Below are 19,801 nucleotides of genomic sequence, written 5' to 3'. Positions count from 1 at the left end.
CTGTTTCTACAAGGCCCAACAAAACGAAGGGCTAGGATGACCCTTTGGTGCTGATTTTTTGGGCACACCCTATCTATGTTAAGACCTATCAAATGAATGCTTTGGATCATCCACAATGTGTGGGCCCACTGTACTTTTTAAAGGGTGGAGTAGATAAGCTTTTCTACTCGGCCGAGTAGAAACACTTTCCTCTATATATATATATATATATATATATATATATATATATATATATATATATAGGAAAATGATTGTACGCTCGAGTCTACCAAGCTTATGGTACGCTCGAGTGCCCAATCACATGTGGGCCCAGTTTGTTAGCACGATCCAAAACATTCATTTGAAAGGCCCTTACATAGATGGGGTGTGTACCAAAAATTAGCTCCATAGGATCATCTTAATCCATCCATTTGTAGAGGTCAAAATGGACAGACACTGTGTGTCCACAAATCTGCCCATTTTTTCCCTCCACTTTTGGAGGGGATAGGCTGATTCATTGGAGCTAATTTTTGGTACACACCCTATCTATGCCTTGCAAATGAATGCTTTGGATTACCACAAAAAATGTGGGACCCATGTGATTGGGCACTCGAGCGTACAATCCTTTTCCTCATGTATATATATTAAAAATGTCGGGTTCACTTGGGTCGGGTTGCCGAAGCCCTCAACCCGGGTTGAGAAAACCCAACCCGACTTTTTATTAGGTTGAACCCGTCGGTCGGGTTGAGCCCTCCCAAGTTGCACCCCTGTTACACACCCACCCACACAGTAAAAACATTGCTACTCGAGTGCACACAAAAACAACTAATTAAGAATACAATGTCAAGGGATCAATGAAGAAGATGATCAAATAGCTCCTCTCTAGTCCTGATCACATCTTTTCTAGCCAGCCATTCTACGTTGGTGCGTATGTTCTTCCAGAAACATCCAAGGGTGTAGCCGGACACAAAACTCTGAAGCAATTAATCCATTCTCATCCATCTAACGGTGAGCATAATCACCTTTAAGGCCCTGTTCGTTCGAGATTATGGTAACCGATGGTGAGCCCCCAAACCGATTGTTGGAGTAAAAAATAATGGGGGCTCACCATCGGTTGTCATAATCTCAAACGAAAAGGGCCTAAATGATTTGAGAGCCTTTAACTTTATCCTTAAACACTCGATTATTCTCGAGTTCTTTCAATTAGCCCATAGAGTAGCTAAAAAGACCAAAAGGTCTTTTTCTTCTTTTGGCTAAGGGGCTAATACCTAACTTTCAACTATCTCTTCCAGTCTAAGAGGAAAGACCCAAGATGTCAAAGGGAGCTAATACGCATCTCTACACCTCCCTAGCTAACCTGCAATGAATAAAAATACGGTCTATCATCTATCATGCTTATGATCACATTGCACAAATGATCAACTATAAGAAATCTTCGACTTCTCAAATTATCACTCTTCAAAATCTTATCCAAAGTTTCAGACAATCCGAAGGCGCATACCATAGGGGACACTGGAATCCTCTAATTTCTGTTAGTTGGCGAAGACGGCAAGGCTAACAACTGTTATTTTACACTTCCCTAATTATATAGGGAGGACTTTTTAAGGAATTGTGATAGTTTGGTTAAAAAGGAGTAAAACAAAAGGTGATTTCGTCCTACTTAATTGTGATAGTTTGGTGGGAACCCGGTCTGTTCTGCTGGAGGACTTGCAGTGCTCAAGGTTCTTGACAAGGAGAAGCGGCAATTACATTGTGCCGATGTTGGGTCCCACTTAATTGGGCGTTTAAGAGATCTTCAGCAAAAATATGAAAGTAAACATCTTTGACCTTTGGCATCTCCTGTTGACTTATTAGTCTTTTGCAGTGTTTAAAAATGCGGATTTGACGCGGAACGCGGCCAAGAAAAATCCTTGTCGACTCGGCACGGATGCGGCAAAGAATGCGGTTGACACGGTTTACATGGTCATAACTCGGGAGAGTCAAAGGAGTTTATTGACTCTGTAGGGCAAAACGCGGAATGCGGATGTGGTGCAACGCGGAATGCGGCTGAGGTAAAAAGGAGTCGACTCGGGTGAGTTCCTTGCCGAGTCAAGAAGTTTTTAAACACTGGTCTTTTGACCCTTTTAGATAAACTGACCTTCACACTGGACTTTTTTTCATTTGACTTTTTTTTTCTTATAGGTGACATAATCGGTTTTGAGTCCAACAATCAGTTTTGGACTCGCAATCGGTTCTAAATATCCAAAACAAACAGGGCCTTAGATTTGGATACATTCAAGCTTAGTTGTTGAGTATTTGATCTTGAATAGCCATGTATTAAGATAGATAAAACACATTTTATTTCTTGTTTGTCTTCTACAATTTACTGAAATTTCCCTATACTTTAAACTTTAAAGTGCTTAACCTATTAGTTTAGCTCTATAGTGCAATGAATGATGAGATTCTTGTGGGTAGCAATGCTTAGTATCCATCAGTTCTTAAATTATTTTATGCATAGAAACATTTAGTTTAGCCAACCCCAACTAGTTTGGGGCAAAGGCTTAGTTGAGTTGAGTTGAGTATAGAAACATTTAGTATCCATCAATTCTTAATTTTTTTTCCTAGAGTTGTTAGCAATGCTTATAAGATACAACCCAATGTAGTAATGCATCATTGGGTTGATTTACCCTTATGGATTTCTTGAGCACTTCATTTTTTTTACCCTTTTTCAGTCATAGGAGATGTGAGAGGCAGGGGCTTAATGGTGGGGATAGAACTTGTCACTGATAGGAAAGATAAGACACCTGCCAAGGTTGAAACAGCTGTTTTGTTTGAGAAACTGAAAGGTAAGAGTATAAGATATGGGTGAAATTTACTGCGTTCTCATTTAATACTTTCCTTTTTTTGCCCTTATTCTTTTGGTGTTTTCCTTAACATATCTAATCCTGATTAAATATCTGGGAGTGTTGGTTGGGAAAGGTGGGCTACATGGAAATGTGTTCAGAATAAAACCACCATGTGCTTCACCAAAGATGATGCAGGTGCACTCTGTCACTCTCTATAAAATTACCGTTTCCCTGTGCTACATAAGGTGCTTAACAGAAGTGTGAGCCCCTTATATCTATCATTGTTAAACCCAAAGTGCAAAGGAGGAATGTACTAAGTTGAGATCGCTAGGACAGTGTTTTAGATTCAATTGATATAAAATGTGCTTTGGACATGACTTATTTCTGTACAATGCAGATTTCCTTGTAGATGCCTTGGATTATGCCCTCTCAGGTATGTGAGAATTGGCCTATTGGGACTGGGAGTCGAAAGACGAGTTGGATTTGTAGCCATGGGATCAAACAAAGAACTGGTTCTTGGAAATAAATGGCCTGCATTCCTGCAAAAAAAGGTAAAAGAAAAATTAGTTTGTTGTGAACAGATCAATTGTGAAGGAAATTGAAAAATCAGTTCTTAATTCTTCTTTATGAGATGTAGTTCCAAACATGCATATCATCTAGGATGGATGGAGCAACTTGGGGAGAGACAAATGAATTTAGATGTGAAATCAGAATAGTAACCAGGCAACGAGATCTCCTTCCAACCGAAGAGATTCTAGTGTACAATAACACATAAAAGGCTTACCCCACCATTCCAAAAGATCTAAGATCCCTCTATCATGGTTCTTCAAGAAAAAAACACTTACTATTGTTCTTATTGGAGCATAAAAAGCTGTGGTGGAAGCAAGGATATGCCATTATATGATAAAAATCTAAATCTTTGTATATTGTTTCCCGGAGGTACAAGATGTTTTAGTCAGTAAGCTGAATTATTTAATAAACTAATATTTCAACATGCAGCTATAATGACTTCAACATTATTTAGTAATTTACTGAACCCGGATAACCTTTACAGCTGCCTTGAAAGTGTTGGGTATTTAAATTTAATGTTGAGATAGGTTGGGAACTACTAAAGCTTAATGGTTATGGACAAACTGCACCTGACTCAGTGGACAAATATTTTGGCATGACAGAAGAATGAAATGCCACTTTTCTCTTGGAAAAGAGGCTGCAGAAGTGAACCCGCAGGGGTGTGGCTCTTTGGCTTAAAGTCATGGGTATGCTCCCTGGACCCATTGACGCGAGTTCAAATCCCCTGTGCTTAAGTTCAAATCCCCTGTCCTTACCCGATGCGCGTGGTTTATGGGTGCGCTTAGGGAATAGTCCCACCCTAAAAATTGGAGTGGGGATACCCTATGTCAATTAGCTACCATGGCAAGAGCTTTTTTGGGAATTGTAATAACTATATCTTTAATGGGAAGATTCACCTTGTTTTTTTTTTTTGGGATGGTAAAGCAATTTTTATTAAAACAAGGGAAAAGATCCCTCGACTGAGGTAGTTGGCTAAAAAAAACACAGATACACTAGGGGTGCAACTCGGGTCGGGTTGAGGCCAACTTGAACCCGACCCGGGGAACCATTTGCTCAACCTGAACCCGACCCGACTTGAGTTCCAACCCGATGAGGTTCAACCCGACCCGAGAAACCCTTTTTGCCAACCCGAACCCGACCTGGGATTTTAAGCTTAAAAATAAAAAAATATATTAAAAATGTCGGGTTCACTCAGGTCGGGTTACCAAAGCCCTCAACCCGAACTAAGGGTGTCAATTTTGGCTCGGGCTCTGAAGCTCGCTCGAGCTCGGCTCGAATCCTTAACGAGCCGAGCCCGAGTTAGGCCAGGCTCGGCTCGGCTCGTTAAGGCTCGTTAAGAATTTAATATATTTAAATATATATATTATATATTAATATATACATTAAAAGGGTTGTCCATGGAGTGAAAGGGGGGAGCAAAATATGTCACTTCATTTTTGGAACCCCATTTGTTACTAGGACCACCCCCCATATTGTAAAAAAAGTAGTCAAATTACACTAGTAGGGCTGTCCAGGGAAGATGAGGGGTGTGAACATAATATAACCCGAGCTCGGTAAGGCTCGCGAGCCTGACCGAGCCGAGCCTCACTTGTGAGCTTAACGAGCCGAGCCGAGCCTGGCCAGGCTCGGCTCGGCTCGTTTACACCCCTAACCCGAACTCAACCCGGGTTGAGAAAACCCAACCCGACTTCTTATTAGGTTGAACCCGTCGGGTTCGGGTTGAGCCCGCCCAAGTTGCACCCCAATTACACACACACAGTAAAAACATTGCTACTCAAGTGCACACAAAAAAATAACTAATTAAGAATACAATGTCAAGGGTTCAATGAAGAAGATGATAAAATAGCTCCTCTCTAGTTCTGATCACATCTTTTCTAGCCAGCCATTCTACGTTGGTGCGTATGTTCTTCCAGAAACATCTAAGGGTGTAGCCGGACACAAAACTCTGAAGCAATTAATCATTCTCATCCATCTATCGATGAGCATAATCACCTTTAAGGCCCTGTTCGTTTGAGATTATAGTAACCGATGGGCGATGGTGAGCCCCCAAACCGATTGTTGGAGTAAAAAATAATGGGGGCTCACCATCGGTTGTCATAATCTCAAACGAAAAGGGCCTAAATGATTTGAGAGCCTTTAACTTTACCCTTAAACACTCGATTATTCTCGAGTTCTTTCCATTAGCCCATAGAGTAGCTAAAAAGACCAAGTTCCAAAAGGTCTTTTTCTTCTTTTGGCTAAGGGGGCTAACACCTAACTTTCAACTAGCTCTTCCAATCTAAGAGGAAAGACCCAGGATGTCAAAGGGAGCTAATACGCATATCTACACCTCGCTAGCTAACCTGCAATGAATAAAAATATGGTCTATCATCTATCATGCTTCTGATAACATTGCACAAATGATCAACTATAAGAAATCTTCGACTTCTCAAATTATCACTCTTCAAAATCTTATCCAAAATTTCAGACAATCCAAAGGCGCATACCATAGGGGACACTGGAATCCTCTAATTTCTGTTAGTTGGCGAAGACGGCAAGGCTAACAACTGTTATTTTACACTTCCCTAATTATATAGGGAGGACTTTTTAAGGAATTGTGATAGTTTGGTTAAAAAGGAGTAAAACAAAAGGTGATTTCGTCCTACTATCAAAACATGGTCTCGTAGATATCATTCACCTGTTTGTTTGTTTATCTTGAGAATCAAATTTGAGTCCAAAAGTGATCAGTGGCAGATATGGACATTTGGTTCTCAGTTTAGAATCAATCTGGGATTCAAATCAAATATACATCCTATCAATATCAATGTGCATCTTAGTTAGGATGTAGGTTCCATTTAAGTCCAAAAATGATTCTACAAATGTGACCCAAACACCCCCTTTTTGTTTGCCAAGAATCAGTTTTGGACCAAGAATCCATTCTCAAAATAAAAAAACAAACATGGGCTGAGGGAAAAAAATTTCAAGAAACAAAATCCCTATATCCAAACACACCCTAAGAATCCGGGATTTCTTCAAAATTGTAGCTAAGAGACAAGAGAAGAAGCGGACAAGCCATTGTTTTTTACTTGCTTTTGACCTCTCGCCCTTCTTTCCATCAGTAAGAGAGTAGTAGATCCTCCCATATTTCCAGGCTCTAGAAATCTCAAGATGCAAGAGAGATTTATAAAACCTGAATTTCTCACTTAATATCCAAGAAACGTTGTCAGGAGAGCATACATAAGCTTGATCATGAACCCTCTTTTATACTGTTTTTAAACTAAAAACCTAGATTCTAAAATCCACGTATCCAAACGGCCCTTAAGATAGTCAGATTTTAGAATCCGAGTTTTCTTCAAAATTGTAGCTAAGACACAAGAGAAGAAGCGGACCCGGAGTAGCAGATCTTTTTTTTTTACACTGTTTTCAAACTAAAAACTTGAATTCTAAAATATCATTTCCCAAAATTAATAGAACTATAAAAGATAAATGGAAAATTACCAAAAAACCCCAACTCTTAGAGGAAATTTGTCTTCAGTCTTTCTTCTGCTAATCTGCTCCCCTCTTCTTTTTTCTCCACTCTGCTTTAAAATCAATTCAAAACCCCCAAAATCTGCCCTCTTTTATTCTCTCCCCAAACATGAGCTCTGGTTTTAGGGTTTCCATTCCAAACAGCGTCAGAAAAACGATCCAAAGTATAAAAGAGATCGCTGAAAATCACAGTGATGATGAGATATACGCAATGCTCAAAGAATGCTCTAAAGGTTCTCTCGATTTTTTCCTTGTTTTGTTTTGGCTCCATTTATTAGGGTTTTTTTTTTGGCTCCATTTTTCAGCTCTTCAAAGCTCTTTCTTTGCCTCTCCCTCCTGTTTTTTTTTTTTTTCAGCTCTTGGGGATTTTCCCTTTCTAAAACCCAAAACCCTAAACCCCTAAATTTCTCATTATCTTTCACCTCGTTTTGTCAATGGCATCAGTTTCTACACTCTCTCCATCTGGTAAATCTTCAATCTCTTTACAAAGTTCTCGCTGTTTTAATTTCGCATTTGAATTTTTCATGTTTTATATGAAATGCTACGATCGATTTCTACTTTACTTTTCATTTCCATGAAATTTCTTCTTCATTTCTTGTTATCTTTGTATTCTATTTCAATCTCAATGGCCTTTTGAGTTCTGCCCCCACTATTATTAGGGTTTATGCTATCTTTTACCCCTTGTTTGGATTGCAAGAAAAATATTTCCGTTGGAAAAACTTTCTTGAGAATTTTTTTTTCTTTCCACGATTTTGAGCTGTATTACTGGAGATCTTTGCATTCTGTTTCGTTCTCAATGGCTTTTGGAGTTCTGCCCACTATTAGGGTTTAGGCTATCTTTTACCCCCCCTGTTTGGATTGCAAGAAAAACATTTCTGATGAAAAAATTTCTTAAGATTTTTTCTTTCTTTCCATGATTTAGAGAAAAATGATATGATTTAGGTTAATTTGGAGAATATTATCATAAATTATAAGTCCCTCTGAATAAAATTTGAGTAGGGATTGTTCCAATTATCTTAAATGTAGGAAATTTTAGATATATTTTTCCTTTCCAAACTTTCCCTCGAAATTCTTGCCATCCAATTTGGGCCTTAGGGTTTGTCTGTCCGCATTTGATTTAGGGTTTTTGATTTTCATAAGAAGATCTTAGTTTTGAGAAGGGGTTCTAGTTTCTTACCTTTTGTTAGATATGGTTTAGAAATATTTTTCCTTTCCAAACTTTTCCCCAAAATTCTTGCCATCCAAAGAGGGCCTTAGGGTCTATCTGTCTGCACTCGCATTTGTTGTAGGTTTTTTTTTTTTTTTTTGTAAAAAGATCTTAGTTTTGAGACGGGTTTTTACTTTTTTGCTTGATATGACACTCCGAAACTCCTAACTCGTCACATTCTGTTTTCCAATTTGCATAATTCAAAACGAATCTATTTGACTTTGATTCATTTGATACTTTTGCATTGCTTCCATGGAATAAAAAAAATAATTACGCAGGTTTCAAATTTGTACTGCTGTCGTCTGTTTTAACAATTGTGTTTGATGAACTGCAAGAAGAAATTTACTATTTGTTTCTCTTGTAATAATTTGTTTTGCACCATGAAATTCTGAATTAATGGCAGAAAGGTTTGGTTAGGCTTTTTTTTCCCCTTAATTCAGCTATTGAAATTTGGTGTTTAGAGTTTCATCTGTTTATGTTACTAATTATTCATTCAAAATGATTCTTTGTGATTAGGATTCAAGTATGAGCTCCATAGTATTAGAGGCCACGATTGCTCTTGGAATGACTTTGATGAGGGCACACCCGATTTTAACATGACATCTCAGTTCAAGAAAAGGAAGATTTGTCTTAATGTGGATTCACATTCACACGACTTAAAAGCTTCATTACCTGTTTTGCGTTCTCCTGGTTATTTTATGAAACCTTCTCTGAAAGAGCTTGCTGCTGGAGAGCTAATTGAACAAAATTATTGCCAAAGAGTTCCAAATTTTACGGTTGGAAGGGTGGGTTATGGGTATGTTAAATTTTTGGGAGAAACCGATGTTAGATGGTTGGACTTAGATCAGATTGTCAAGTTCAATAGACACGACATCACAGTATACACAGATGAAGGCAACAAGCCTGTAATTGGTCAGGGTCTTAACAAGGCTGCCGAAGTGACTTTGATACTTCAAATAAGGTTTTCAGTTTCCGATGGAGCGAAACTTAATAAGCTAGTGAAGAAATTGAGGAGCAGCACGAAAAAACAGGGTGCCAATTTTATTTCGTTTAATGCATCAAATGGTGAATGGAAATTCGTGGTTCGCCATTTCAGCCGATTTGGATTGAGCGAAGATGATGAAGATGATATTGTCATGGATGATGCTGTGGTTCAGCAGCCTGCAGTGCCAGGTGGCGTTGAGGAAGTGGACGTTGATGAGGAACCTCAACCGGGTCCCACGGGAAATGTTTTATCTCACTCTCTTCCCGCTCATCTTGGCCTTGATCCTGTCAAAATGCATGAAATGAGAATGTTAATGTTTCCCATGGAGGAGGAGGAGGAGGATGAAGATATTGATGGTCCTTTTTCACATGAGAAGCAATCCTTTGGTAAGGAGTATATTAGGAAAGATACCAGCTCGAATACGAAAAGTATAGCTCATAGGCCTGCTTTACAGTATTCTTCTCGGAATTCTAGCAATAAGTTTAGTCCGTCTCCTATGCGGATATCACCGCAAGCTTTGCTTGAATACAATACAAACAGTTCTGACTTGAGTCCACCAGGAACCATTCTCATGACCGGGCAACACAATGGCTTGCCACTGAGAACAACTAAAGTTGAAGGTTTCAAACTGGACTTAAAGCATGAGACTCCTATATCTAATAGCCATTCTAATAACATAGTTGATGCTGGTCTGTTCATGGGAAGGTCATTTCGTGTTGGATGGGGACCAAATGGTGTCCTTGTTCATTCTGGTACACCTGTAGGCAGTACGAATATGGGAAATGGACTCTCTTCTGTGATAAATATAGAAAAAGTTGCGATTGACAGAGTGGCTAGAGATCAAAATAACAGAGTAAAAGAGGAGCTTGTTAATTCATGTTTTGCTTCTACGTTGAGTCTCCACAAGTCAATAAACCATGAAACCTTAGATGTTGAAGTTGGGTCCTTCAAATTAAAGCTTCGAAAGCTTTTATCCAATCGCTTAATGCTTTCAGAGATTTGCCGGGGTTATGTTGGGATTGTTGAGAGCCAGCTCGACATTTCTGGGCTATCCACATCTGCTCGTATGCTTTTGATGCACCAAGTCACGGTTTGGGAGTTGATAAAGGTTCTCTTTTCAGAAAAGGAAATAAACAATCACTTGAAACCTACAGACCTTGATGACGAAGAGGATATGATGCACGACAATAAGGATGATTTTTTAGACATAGACCCAGAGGCATACCCTTTTGTTCGCAGAGCGGAGTTCAGTTATTGGTTGCAAGAGAGTGTTTGCCACCGTGTACAACAAGAGGCAAGCTGTTTAAATGAGTCTAATGATTTAAAACAAATATTTTTACTCATGAGTGGACGACAGCTGGACGCGGCCGTGGAATTGGCGGCATCTAGAGGAGATGTTAGAATGGCTTGTTTGCTAAGTCAAGCAGGCGGGTCGATGGTTAATCGGTCTGACGTGGCACGGCAGCTCGAACTGTGGAGAATGAATGAAATGGACTTTAACTTCATTGAGAAAGATAGGTTGAAATTATATGAGTTACTCGCTGGTAATATTCAAGGTGCCCTTCATAATTCAGAACTTGATTGGAAACGGTACTTAGGATTATTAATGTGGTATCAACTACCACCTGATACTCCATTGCCTGTAATTATTCAGACTTATCAGCAGCTTCTCGACGAAAGACGAGCTCCATATCCAGTCCCAGTTTACATTGATGAGGGCCCACTTGAAGGGGCCCCGGAATGGAGCCAAGGTGATCGATTTGACTTCGCATATTATCTTATGCTTCTCCATGCTAATGAAGAGAAAGCCTTTGGGGTTCTTAAAACTATGTTTAGTGCTTTCTCATCTACGCATGATGCCCTTGACTACCATATGATTTGGCATCAACGGGCGATATTGGAAGCAATCGGTGCCTTCAGTTCAAATGACCTTCATGTCCTTGACATGAGCCTCGTTTCTCAGTTGCTGTGTCTTGGTCAGTGTCACTGGGCCATCTATGTCGTTCTCCACATGCCTTACCGTGAAGATTTCCCATATCTCCATGCTACTGTTATTAGGGAGATCCTGTTCCAGTACTGTGAGTCCTGGAGCAAACAAGAAATACAGCGCCAGTTTATTGAAGATCTTGGTATACCATCGCCATGGCTGCATGAAGCTTTGGTAGGTTATTAGCCACGATTTCTTTCCTTACCTTGCAAACTCTTTTCTTTTGTGGGGCTCCATAGCATAGTCACAAATATCTCGACATTTTTTAAAAAATCGCGATAATTTGCTATATTTTGATAAAATGATAAAATCCTGAAATTTGCTGAGATTCTGAAAAATCATCAACACATCTTCATATTTTATGTTTACCTTGAAAATATTATGAAAATATCGCAATAAATTCACGATACTATTTGTGCCCTATTTTTATTGTTAAAGCCTATATTTTCATAAATTTTAAGTATTTTTATTTTTTTGAGTTATTTCCAATATAAACATGAAAACAACAAAAAAAATAAAAATATACCGAAATGCACCCTGTCCTAGAGAAATTCCTGAGACAAATATTTGTGACTATGCTCCATAGTCCACAATCGTAAGTTTGAATTTCTGATAAACATGTGTTGAAAGAAAAGTAGAATGATACAATTCAAAAAAATAAAAATAAAAACTAAAAAAGTAGAATGTGTTTTTTTTTTGCCATTAACATGTATTTATCGAGTAGTTAGTTTCAACTGTTTCTCTACTTTAAGAAGTCATAGATTGCTTACCTCTCTTTGATCAATAGTTTGAGCATTTTTCTTTTTGGTGGTAGAATAATTATTTCCGTATTAATTCAGGCAATATATTTTCAATATCATGGAGATCTGTCGAAGGCCCTTGAACATTTTCTTGAATGCTCCAACTGGCAAAGATCTCATTCGATTTTCATGACTTCAGTCGCGCATTCCTTGTTTTCTTCATGTAAGTATCGTATATCATTAAATGTGACAGTTATGTGCAATTTCCGGTTGTAACCTGTTTGTTGTTGCCTACATTTCGTGTCATTATTATGGTAGTTGTTTAAGTTATAGTTCTAGAAATGAATTATGTTGTCAGGGCTGTCAGCAAAACAACATATACACAAGCTAGAAAATTGGAATTGTAAACGTATCATTTGAACAATAATACTTGCGAAATAGGACTTTGTGAAAGATTAAGTTGGAAAAAAAAAAGTGAAAATCGAAGATTGGGTGAGGAAAGCAAAGAAAGTCGAGGCCTGTAAAACTGAAGAGATAAGTAGACACCGAATATAAAATTGAGGCTTCTTCTATGATGCATGCACACATTTTCCAAGGAAAAGCATGAGAAGGTAGAAGTACAAGTGGGGCCCACTTGTTCAATAATCCAAACTATTCAGCTGTTAGGCCTCGCTAAGGACGCTGCATGCATCAAAATTCTCTCTCATCGGACGATCCTAACCATACAATTTGGAGCTGTTAATAGGACGGCTAGAAAACAAAGAAACACCTATCTGTATTCACGGCCACAAATTGGAGTGCTAGGATCGTCTGGTGGGAGTGAATTTTAGTGCATGGCCCATCCTGAGCAAGTCCTAACAAATAAATGGTTTGGATCATTCGATCAGGCTCCACTTGTGTTTATACCACTCATTTTTCCCTAAGAAAATATGCATGCATCATATAAGAACCCTAAAATTCATTCATGTATACAAGTTTTTGTTTCTATTTATGTATACTTTGGGGTATTTTGTTATTTTTATTTGCTTATATACAGGCACCTTTGTTATTTTCCAAATATTTTTCATGAATATGTGAACCTTCATTTCGATTTGCTAATTGCTTTCATCATTTCCAAAAAAAAAAACTTTTTGTATAACCTAGCATTGACATAATGAAGAGATCATGAATTTGCGAGGGGGGGAAGCGTTCGGAAATCGCCTTGCTCCCCGATTAGGAGTGGAAGAAGTTCTCAGGGACTCTGAGTGGAGGAAGAAATTCGAGTGGAGAAAGAAAACTGCTCCAAATAGTCCTCCCCCTAAAGTGAGTCCAAGAAGATGGTCGGGAGATTGGACTTGTCCATATTGCTACTACCATAACTTCAAATGGCGTTCGAAATACCGGTGGTGCTCCCAGCTAAAAAAGAAAAAAAAGAAATCGGATCCCCTTCCTCCAGGACATAACAATCAACAATCTCTGGCCACTGTCAATGATGAAGGGGAATCGTGGCCGGATTCTGGAGAAATCTCTTTCCAGCGAGAAAAAGGGGTCCCGTCCTTATCTATAGCTGGAAAGGATGTGAGATCTCGAATTAATATCTTAAAAGCATGTTTGGTCGGTAGAAGAAAGGGCCCAAACGGGACTCTAGATGAGCTATGGTTGTGGGCTAAAACCTTTTGGAGTATTCCGTCCCTTACATGCCCCTGTTTGTTAGCGAATGATGAGATCCTCTTTATGTTCGAATCAGCAGATCTGGTGTCTCAAATCCTGGCCAAAGGAGGGGAAGCATGTGGTAACCAATTACTATCCCTCTTAGCTTGGTCTCGGGATTACATCCACGGAGCAAACGAAACCTGGGTCAACTTTTATGGAATCCCTCTCCATGCATGGGCAACATCAACTGTGGAAGCTTTAGGAAGTATCTTTGGTCAGGTCTTGGAGGTAAGGACGGAGGGAGGACATAGGCAGTGTATGAGCTTTGTTTCGACTAAAATTCTTGCCCCAGATGGAAATTCTCCTCCTTTGTTCTCCTCTGGGTCTTGGATGAGGTTTTTACTATAGGTATTGATCTTAGGATGGGTCAATCCTTGGATTCCCATAGAACCTCAAATTATCCTTTGCCGAACCCTCTAGAATCGCCATCTTTGACTTGTCCCAGCGTCCCTGGTATCCGGTCGGCGCCCTTGGTTCTACCGGAGGGGAGTGAAAACCGGGCGTCGTCCGGCTGGAGGTTAGCGAGCAAAAAGACTGTTGTTCCTGTGGGTCCCTCTTTGTTGAATTCAAATTTCAAGTCCCACTTTGGCCCTGCCCTCCTGCTTCCCTTTCTTTGTCCTGGCAAATAAATCAGCGGAGGGGTACCTGCCGAATATTCTTCTAAGTAGACCTGTGGGGCCCATGCGTGATTGCATATCTAGTCCTGGAGGTCTTTACCTTTAGGAGCTATCTTATGAATTCTAGATGGATTAGGTTTTTTGGGAATTCAAAAAGTAAGTTAGTCCTGTACGCTACTAATCTAGGAACTCAAAATCGAGATATTAATCGTGATCATCAGAAAGGACAAAAAGGAGGCGGGCGTTCCTTCTAAAGGTGGCTGAAGCTATCATTACTTATAGTAGAACATTTATGGTGCCATGGGATATCTGAAGGGGATGATTAGAAGCATATCAGACTCCATGCTAGGGCCTTCTTACCGATGCTTACATTAATATAGGACCTTTTGTCTTATTACCCTTGGAAGTCGAAAAGGTAGTATCTTTGGTCAAGAGTATATCGGGCTCCATAAATGCTCTCAAATCAAGCATGGAACCCCCATACTTAGTGTGATATGGGGGCGGTTATTGGTTTTAGTAATTGGTTTTTGGTCTTATTGGGCTGTTACCTCTTTAATATAAGGATCTTTGGAAGCAAATTATTCCAGTCCTCAGTAAGGAAAATGGCACATCAGAAACAACCCTCTCTCACCCCATCCTCTCCCCTGGTAGGTCTGAGTCGGAAAAGGAAGCGTCCTTCAGATCAATTGGACCTGGAGGAGTTTCTACTAAGGATTAGGGGCATGAACTATAACGAAGAACAAGCGTCAAAGTCCTCTCCAACTCCTAGGGAGAAAGTTGGTGAATTCATAAAAAGGCAATGGACTCTATTTAAGAGTGAAGCCAATAGGAGAAGCGAAGCCTTTTTCAGCTTAACTGGGACTTATAACGTGAAGGAATCCCATAAGCCAATGCATAAACACCCTTTCTTCGTCAGGTTCAAGATTGGGAAGCGAAGAAAGAGGCAGGGATTCCGAATTTGGAAGAAAAGATCTCAAGTGGAAAGTCTTCGGAGAGTAGGACTTTAAATGAAGCAGACCAAGTGTCGGAAGAAGAAACTTTTTTTGACGCAATCAAATCTCTTCTTGTGGAGTTGGAGAAATGTTCAGGTTAAGGGTGTTACTTTGACGGTTTTTTTGTCTGTTGCTCAGATAGATGGAAAAGGAGCTTTTTGGACGTATTTGTCTTTGGTTTTACAAACATTTGATGTTTTGTTAATAGTGGTGCTAACAAGATTAATGGGATTTGGCTTGTCAAACAGACTGATGATATAGAGAGATGCCTTTGGGGCCTCAAAGTAAAGTATGCCAATGGCATGGCGAAGGAAAAAAGGAAAATGTTACTGTAGTTGAATTTGTTTTGTTAGGTTTTACCCTTCCCTTGTTCCGGGTATGTCCGGTCCAGTTTTATTGATATCTTGTAATGCAGGACGGGACTCCTGGTCCCCAATGCTTTTCTAATATCAATGAAATAAGTCATCTTTCAAAAAAAAAAAGTATTGACATAATGATCGCTTTACTCTAGTCTACTCTCTCCGGCTGCTGCAGACCAGAATTATGTGGTTGGCATTGTATGTTGTAATGTCATATTAAATCCACTATTAATTTAGTAAAATAACCAAGTGATTTGTTTAATTTTTTTTGACAAAAAATGTCTAACTTTTGATCATAGCTAATAAATAAGTCAGTTGTCTGCTTTCTTGTGGATATATTGAGTTTTCTTGACAAATTATGTTGCAGAAGTGTGAAATGTCAAATGTGTTGGTTGTGCCATAGGGTGGCGTCAGAGAAGTCTGTGTGGCAAACTCATAGAGAGCCCTACACATAGAGAGTCCGAATCAAAACAATATCAATTCAAGCTGTGGTGATATTGTTTTATTAAGCAATTGTTTCCCCGCAAGGAGAAAATGTTGATATTTGGTCGTAAGTACTAAATAATAGTCATCTCCTCGGTTGGCGGTTCCATGTAGAGATGAAGTCCTCCATCCCCAACAGTGTTTTTTTTTTTTTTTGAGTTTTCTAATGGCAATCTCAAATTTGTTTGTGTTGTTGGTGGTTACCATAGATTGGAATGAGAGGTCTGTCTAATGCATTTCTTATGTAATACAGCATGGATCCAAAGTCTCCCAACAAGTTTTAAGCAACTTGATACTTGGCCCCTAGTTAGAAGTTGGAAACTGTCTTTTGCCTCCGGCAGGTTGAATAAATTGTAACTTCTTATACACTATAAATTTAATTATGCATGACACCTCTTGTTCAAATCTTTCGATTGACAAAACTGCGTGCATGTACATCTTGCAGATTACCTGATGATATACTGAGTAGTGGTGGTAGTTATACAAGAATTTCTAGCCTTAGATTTGTATGCTCTTATGTAAACTTGGTTAAAGCTGATGTCCTATTAAAGGGAAAGGAACAATAACTGATAAATCTGGTAGAGATTTTCTTAAGTATCATCAAATTGAATATGTTTTTTGTTTACAAGATAATAATTCTGTTTGAATGATTTAACTAGGTTGATCGCTGTAGATCTATGTATATTGACGTTTTCTTGTAAATTGATTCAGCCAAGCATTCAGAGATATGGACGCTTGCAGTCTCCATGGAGGAGCACAAGTCGGAAATTGCAGACTGGGACTTGGGTGCTGGAATTTATATTGATTTTTACATTATAAAAAGTTCTCTGCAAGAGGAGAATGCCATGAGTGAACAGGTAAAGTCAATTAATCATGAGTATCAATAACAAGTGCTTTTTATATCCGAGTCCCTCGATTCACATTTACTCAAAAAACACTGGGAATTTTCACGTAATCCACTAGTATCAAGGGAAAAAACCTTAAAAAGTTGTATTGTGACTGAACCCGAGCTAATTCACATGAAGTTTCTTCTAAATATATGGATGATCAAAGGCAATTGGTTTTCTTCTAGAGGAGGAAGTGCCCCGTAAACAAAGAATGATCCAGTGAGGCATGTCCTTACAATTGTGAAGTGTGGTTGTATAGCAATATGTTTGACCACCTATGGTCGATCTGAGCTGTTCACTTGGTGGGCCCTATTTTGATCTCCAATGGTTTAAAAATCTTGCTTATCAAATTATTTTATCCGTCTGATCAAGTGTCTTGAAATGGATTATCATTAAAAATAAATATAACCAGTGGGCCATATTCAACATTCTAAAACATGTCCTATTGGATAGGTAGAGTCATCTATTCATTGCAATTTGTGGCCACTGGAGATACAAGGTTGCATTTAACATTTGCTTCACTGGAATGTGTAGTTTACTTATATTGTCATAATTCATTGTAGCCAACTCAATTTAAACAAGAAGACCCTTTAAGATATGTTATAACATGTGTTGCACCGATTCTTCTAAATGAGAAAGTTTCCGTTTAGGATATGTTCTTTGCTTCAATTTTCACTAAAATTTTCCTTTGCATGATGTAGATTTGCATTTTCTCTCGCAGGATTCTCTTGAGAAGAAAAATGATACATGTAAAAAGTTCTTCAGTCGCTTAAATGAATCACTCTCAGTTTGGGGAAACAAATTTCCGGTGGATGCAAGGTATTTATGACCCTTTGGCTCAAATTAAAGTGTGCATACATACACATCTGTCCAATCACACATGTAGGAAGGTTCTTTTTAGCCGGGGTTGGTTTCATCGAAACCCCCTTGAATCGATCAATTTTATTCTTATTCTCCTTTTTATTTTTTCCAAATCTATTTTCTAAGGTTTCATGAATAATACATTAGACATGGGTTAAACTAGGAATACCCCATGTCACGTGGTTCGCTAATGATGAATATATACTCATTTATTTTTCTTTGTTTTCAATCGGTTCAACGAGTCCACTGCATAAATAAATCAGAAACACAATTTGTTTGGTTGGACTATCCCCAGAATCTACTTCATCCAGCAATACTCCAGTCAGGCATGAAGTATTGCTATCGGGGCTGTTCACCATTAGAATAGGAAGAATGGGTTTATTTTATCCTTAAGTAGACTTGCTGCCGTCGACCTTCGTTCTTGGATAATATATTACCAGAACAAAATTGGTGAACAGCAAACAAGGTAATTTCAAGATAAACTTATACAAGTAGGATAGCAAGTCCCAGTGACAGCTTATACCAGGATTTCTATCCCCGTTGTGAAAAGCCCCAGTGGTGGCCGTCTCGAAGATACTTCCATTCCCATCCTATTTTTGGTTGGCCAGTCTATCAAAAAGTAGGGTTGCAACTTGGGTCGGGTTCGACCCGACCCGTATCGACCTGACCCAAAAATTACATGGATCGGGTTTAGAAATCACGGGTCTTGGGTAGGGTCGGGTTTTAAGATGGAAAACCTGACTCAATCTTGGGTAGGGCTGGGTTTAAAGAAAAAAAAAACCCGAAACCCGACCCCACTCATATGGGTGCACTGTGACTTTCTTAAATATCTCTTGAATAACATAGAAATTTGTTTTTCAATATATTGACACAATTGTTTTGATTGAGGTGATCATGTCTATTATGTGAAAATATAGTGTTCTTCTTAAAGTTGTACACTTGATGATGACATAAATTTAGAAATTTTTGGTGTGAACTGTGAAGATTTGTTTTTTTTTTTCTACAATCTTTAAAATCAGTCCTACGCTAAAAAATGAAGACCCGACCCAACCCGAGAAACTATCTTGGGTAGGGTCGGGTTTAGGAATCTCTGGTTTTCTTGTGAAAAATTAGACCCGACCCGACCCGAGATAATTTTCGGGTAGGGTTTTGGAAAACCCAACCCGCCCGACCTGAGTTGCACCCCTATCAAAAGGACCCATTTGTTCTTGGATCTATCCCGAGTAGAAAATTGAATTAATGTTATTGAATTAGCAACAGGATATATTTTCATTTCTATAGCATGATTTTCAGTTCTTCATACTCTATTTTCTACTTAGTTTTATTGAATTAGCAACAGGATCTATTTTCATCTCTATAGCATGATTTTCAGTTCTTCGTACTCTATTTTCAACTTAGTTTTCTCCAAGTTGCAAGTTTGCAACTTCACTCTAAAAATTGGTTTTACAGTGGGGTGCGAATTTATCATCGCCCCTATGATATTGTTTAGACTCATCAGATGGGCAAAATATGATATTAGTTAGACCCATCAGACGGACAAAATTGGATATTTCTTGTCCGATAAGATCCAACATAAGATCTAGTTTAACCAGCAAAACATCATTCTGATTACTTTTCTAGACAGAAGTTTCAATTATGAATTGTTAGTTCTTATGGGCATACTCCATTGCTGCCCATGTTACAGGGCAACCTATTCAAAGATGACTGAGGAGCTCTGTTCTCTACTAATGACAGACAGTGGGGAAAGCTCCACACACGAAGTTCAGATGAGCTGCTTTAACACCATGCTCAGTGCTCCTATACCCCAAGACCAACGTTCAGTTCATCTCCAGGATGCAGTCTCACTCTTTACTTTTTTCCTCTCAGAGGTTGCCACTTAGGTCTGTTTTCCTTTTAAAATGTATAAGTAAAACTATCAAACACATTGTTTTTTTAGCACTTTTTTCATTGTTGTAATTCTTCTCTTCTCTTGTTTCAGTTATTTTAGGTGATGATAGGTGATAATGTTACTAATTTTTAACTTGTTCTGTGGCTTTCATTGAGGAATGAGTGTCTTGGGTTACTTGGTTGATAATATTGTCTGCTACAATTTACAAAATATAGTTAGTAG

The 19,801-nt window shown here is 38.8% G+C and overlaps 1 protein-coding gene across 1 annotated transcript; it reads left to right on the top strand.

Annotated features, from left to right (window-relative positions):
* The first annotated feature begins 6,904 nt into the window (after positions 1-6,904).
* Positions 6,905-19,765, top strand: SAR3 (SUPPRESSOR OF AUXIN RESISTANCE 3). The gene is made up of 6 exons (XM_077393856.1): positions 6,905-7,114; positions 8,605-11,234; positions 11,900-12,023; positions 16,655-16,800; positions 17,552-17,649; positions 19,376-19,765. Exons 1-6 carry the CDS (start codon positions 6,991-6,993, stop codon positions 19,569-19,571), a joined length of 3,318 nt encoding a protein of 1,105 aa, XP_077249971.1. The 5' UTR covers positions 6,905-6,990; the 3' UTR covers positions 19,572-19,765.
* Positions 19,766-19,801: the final 36 nt, after the last annotated feature.

Source organism: Tasmannia lanceolata, unplaced genomic scaffold (assembly GCF_043159265.1).
Source record: "Tasmannia lanceolata isolate RefF3 unplaced genomic scaffold, GAP_Taslan_0.1 ptg000013l, whole genome shotgun sequence".
Classification (NCBI taxonomy): Eukaryota; Viridiplantae; Streptophyta; class Magnoliopsida; order Canellales; family Winteraceae; genus Tasmannia; species Tasmannia lanceolata.
This window is presented reverse-complemented; position numbering and strand designations above follow the sequence as displayed.

Excerpts from the sequence above, each read along its gene's own strand:
- SAR3 (XM_077393856.1), top strand. The coding sequence starts at position 6,991 with ATGAGCTCTGGTTTTAGGGTTTCCATTCCAAACAGCGTCAGAAAAACG. Across the intron at positions 12,024-16,654 it reads GCATTCCTTGTTTTCTTCAT|CCAAGCATTCAGAGATATGG; the intron begins GTAAGTATCGTA and ends AAATTGATTCAG. Across the intron at positions 17,650-19,375 it reads AAATTTCCGGTGGATGCAAG|GGCAACCTATTCAAAGATGA; the intron begins GTATTTATGACC and ends CCCATGTTACAG.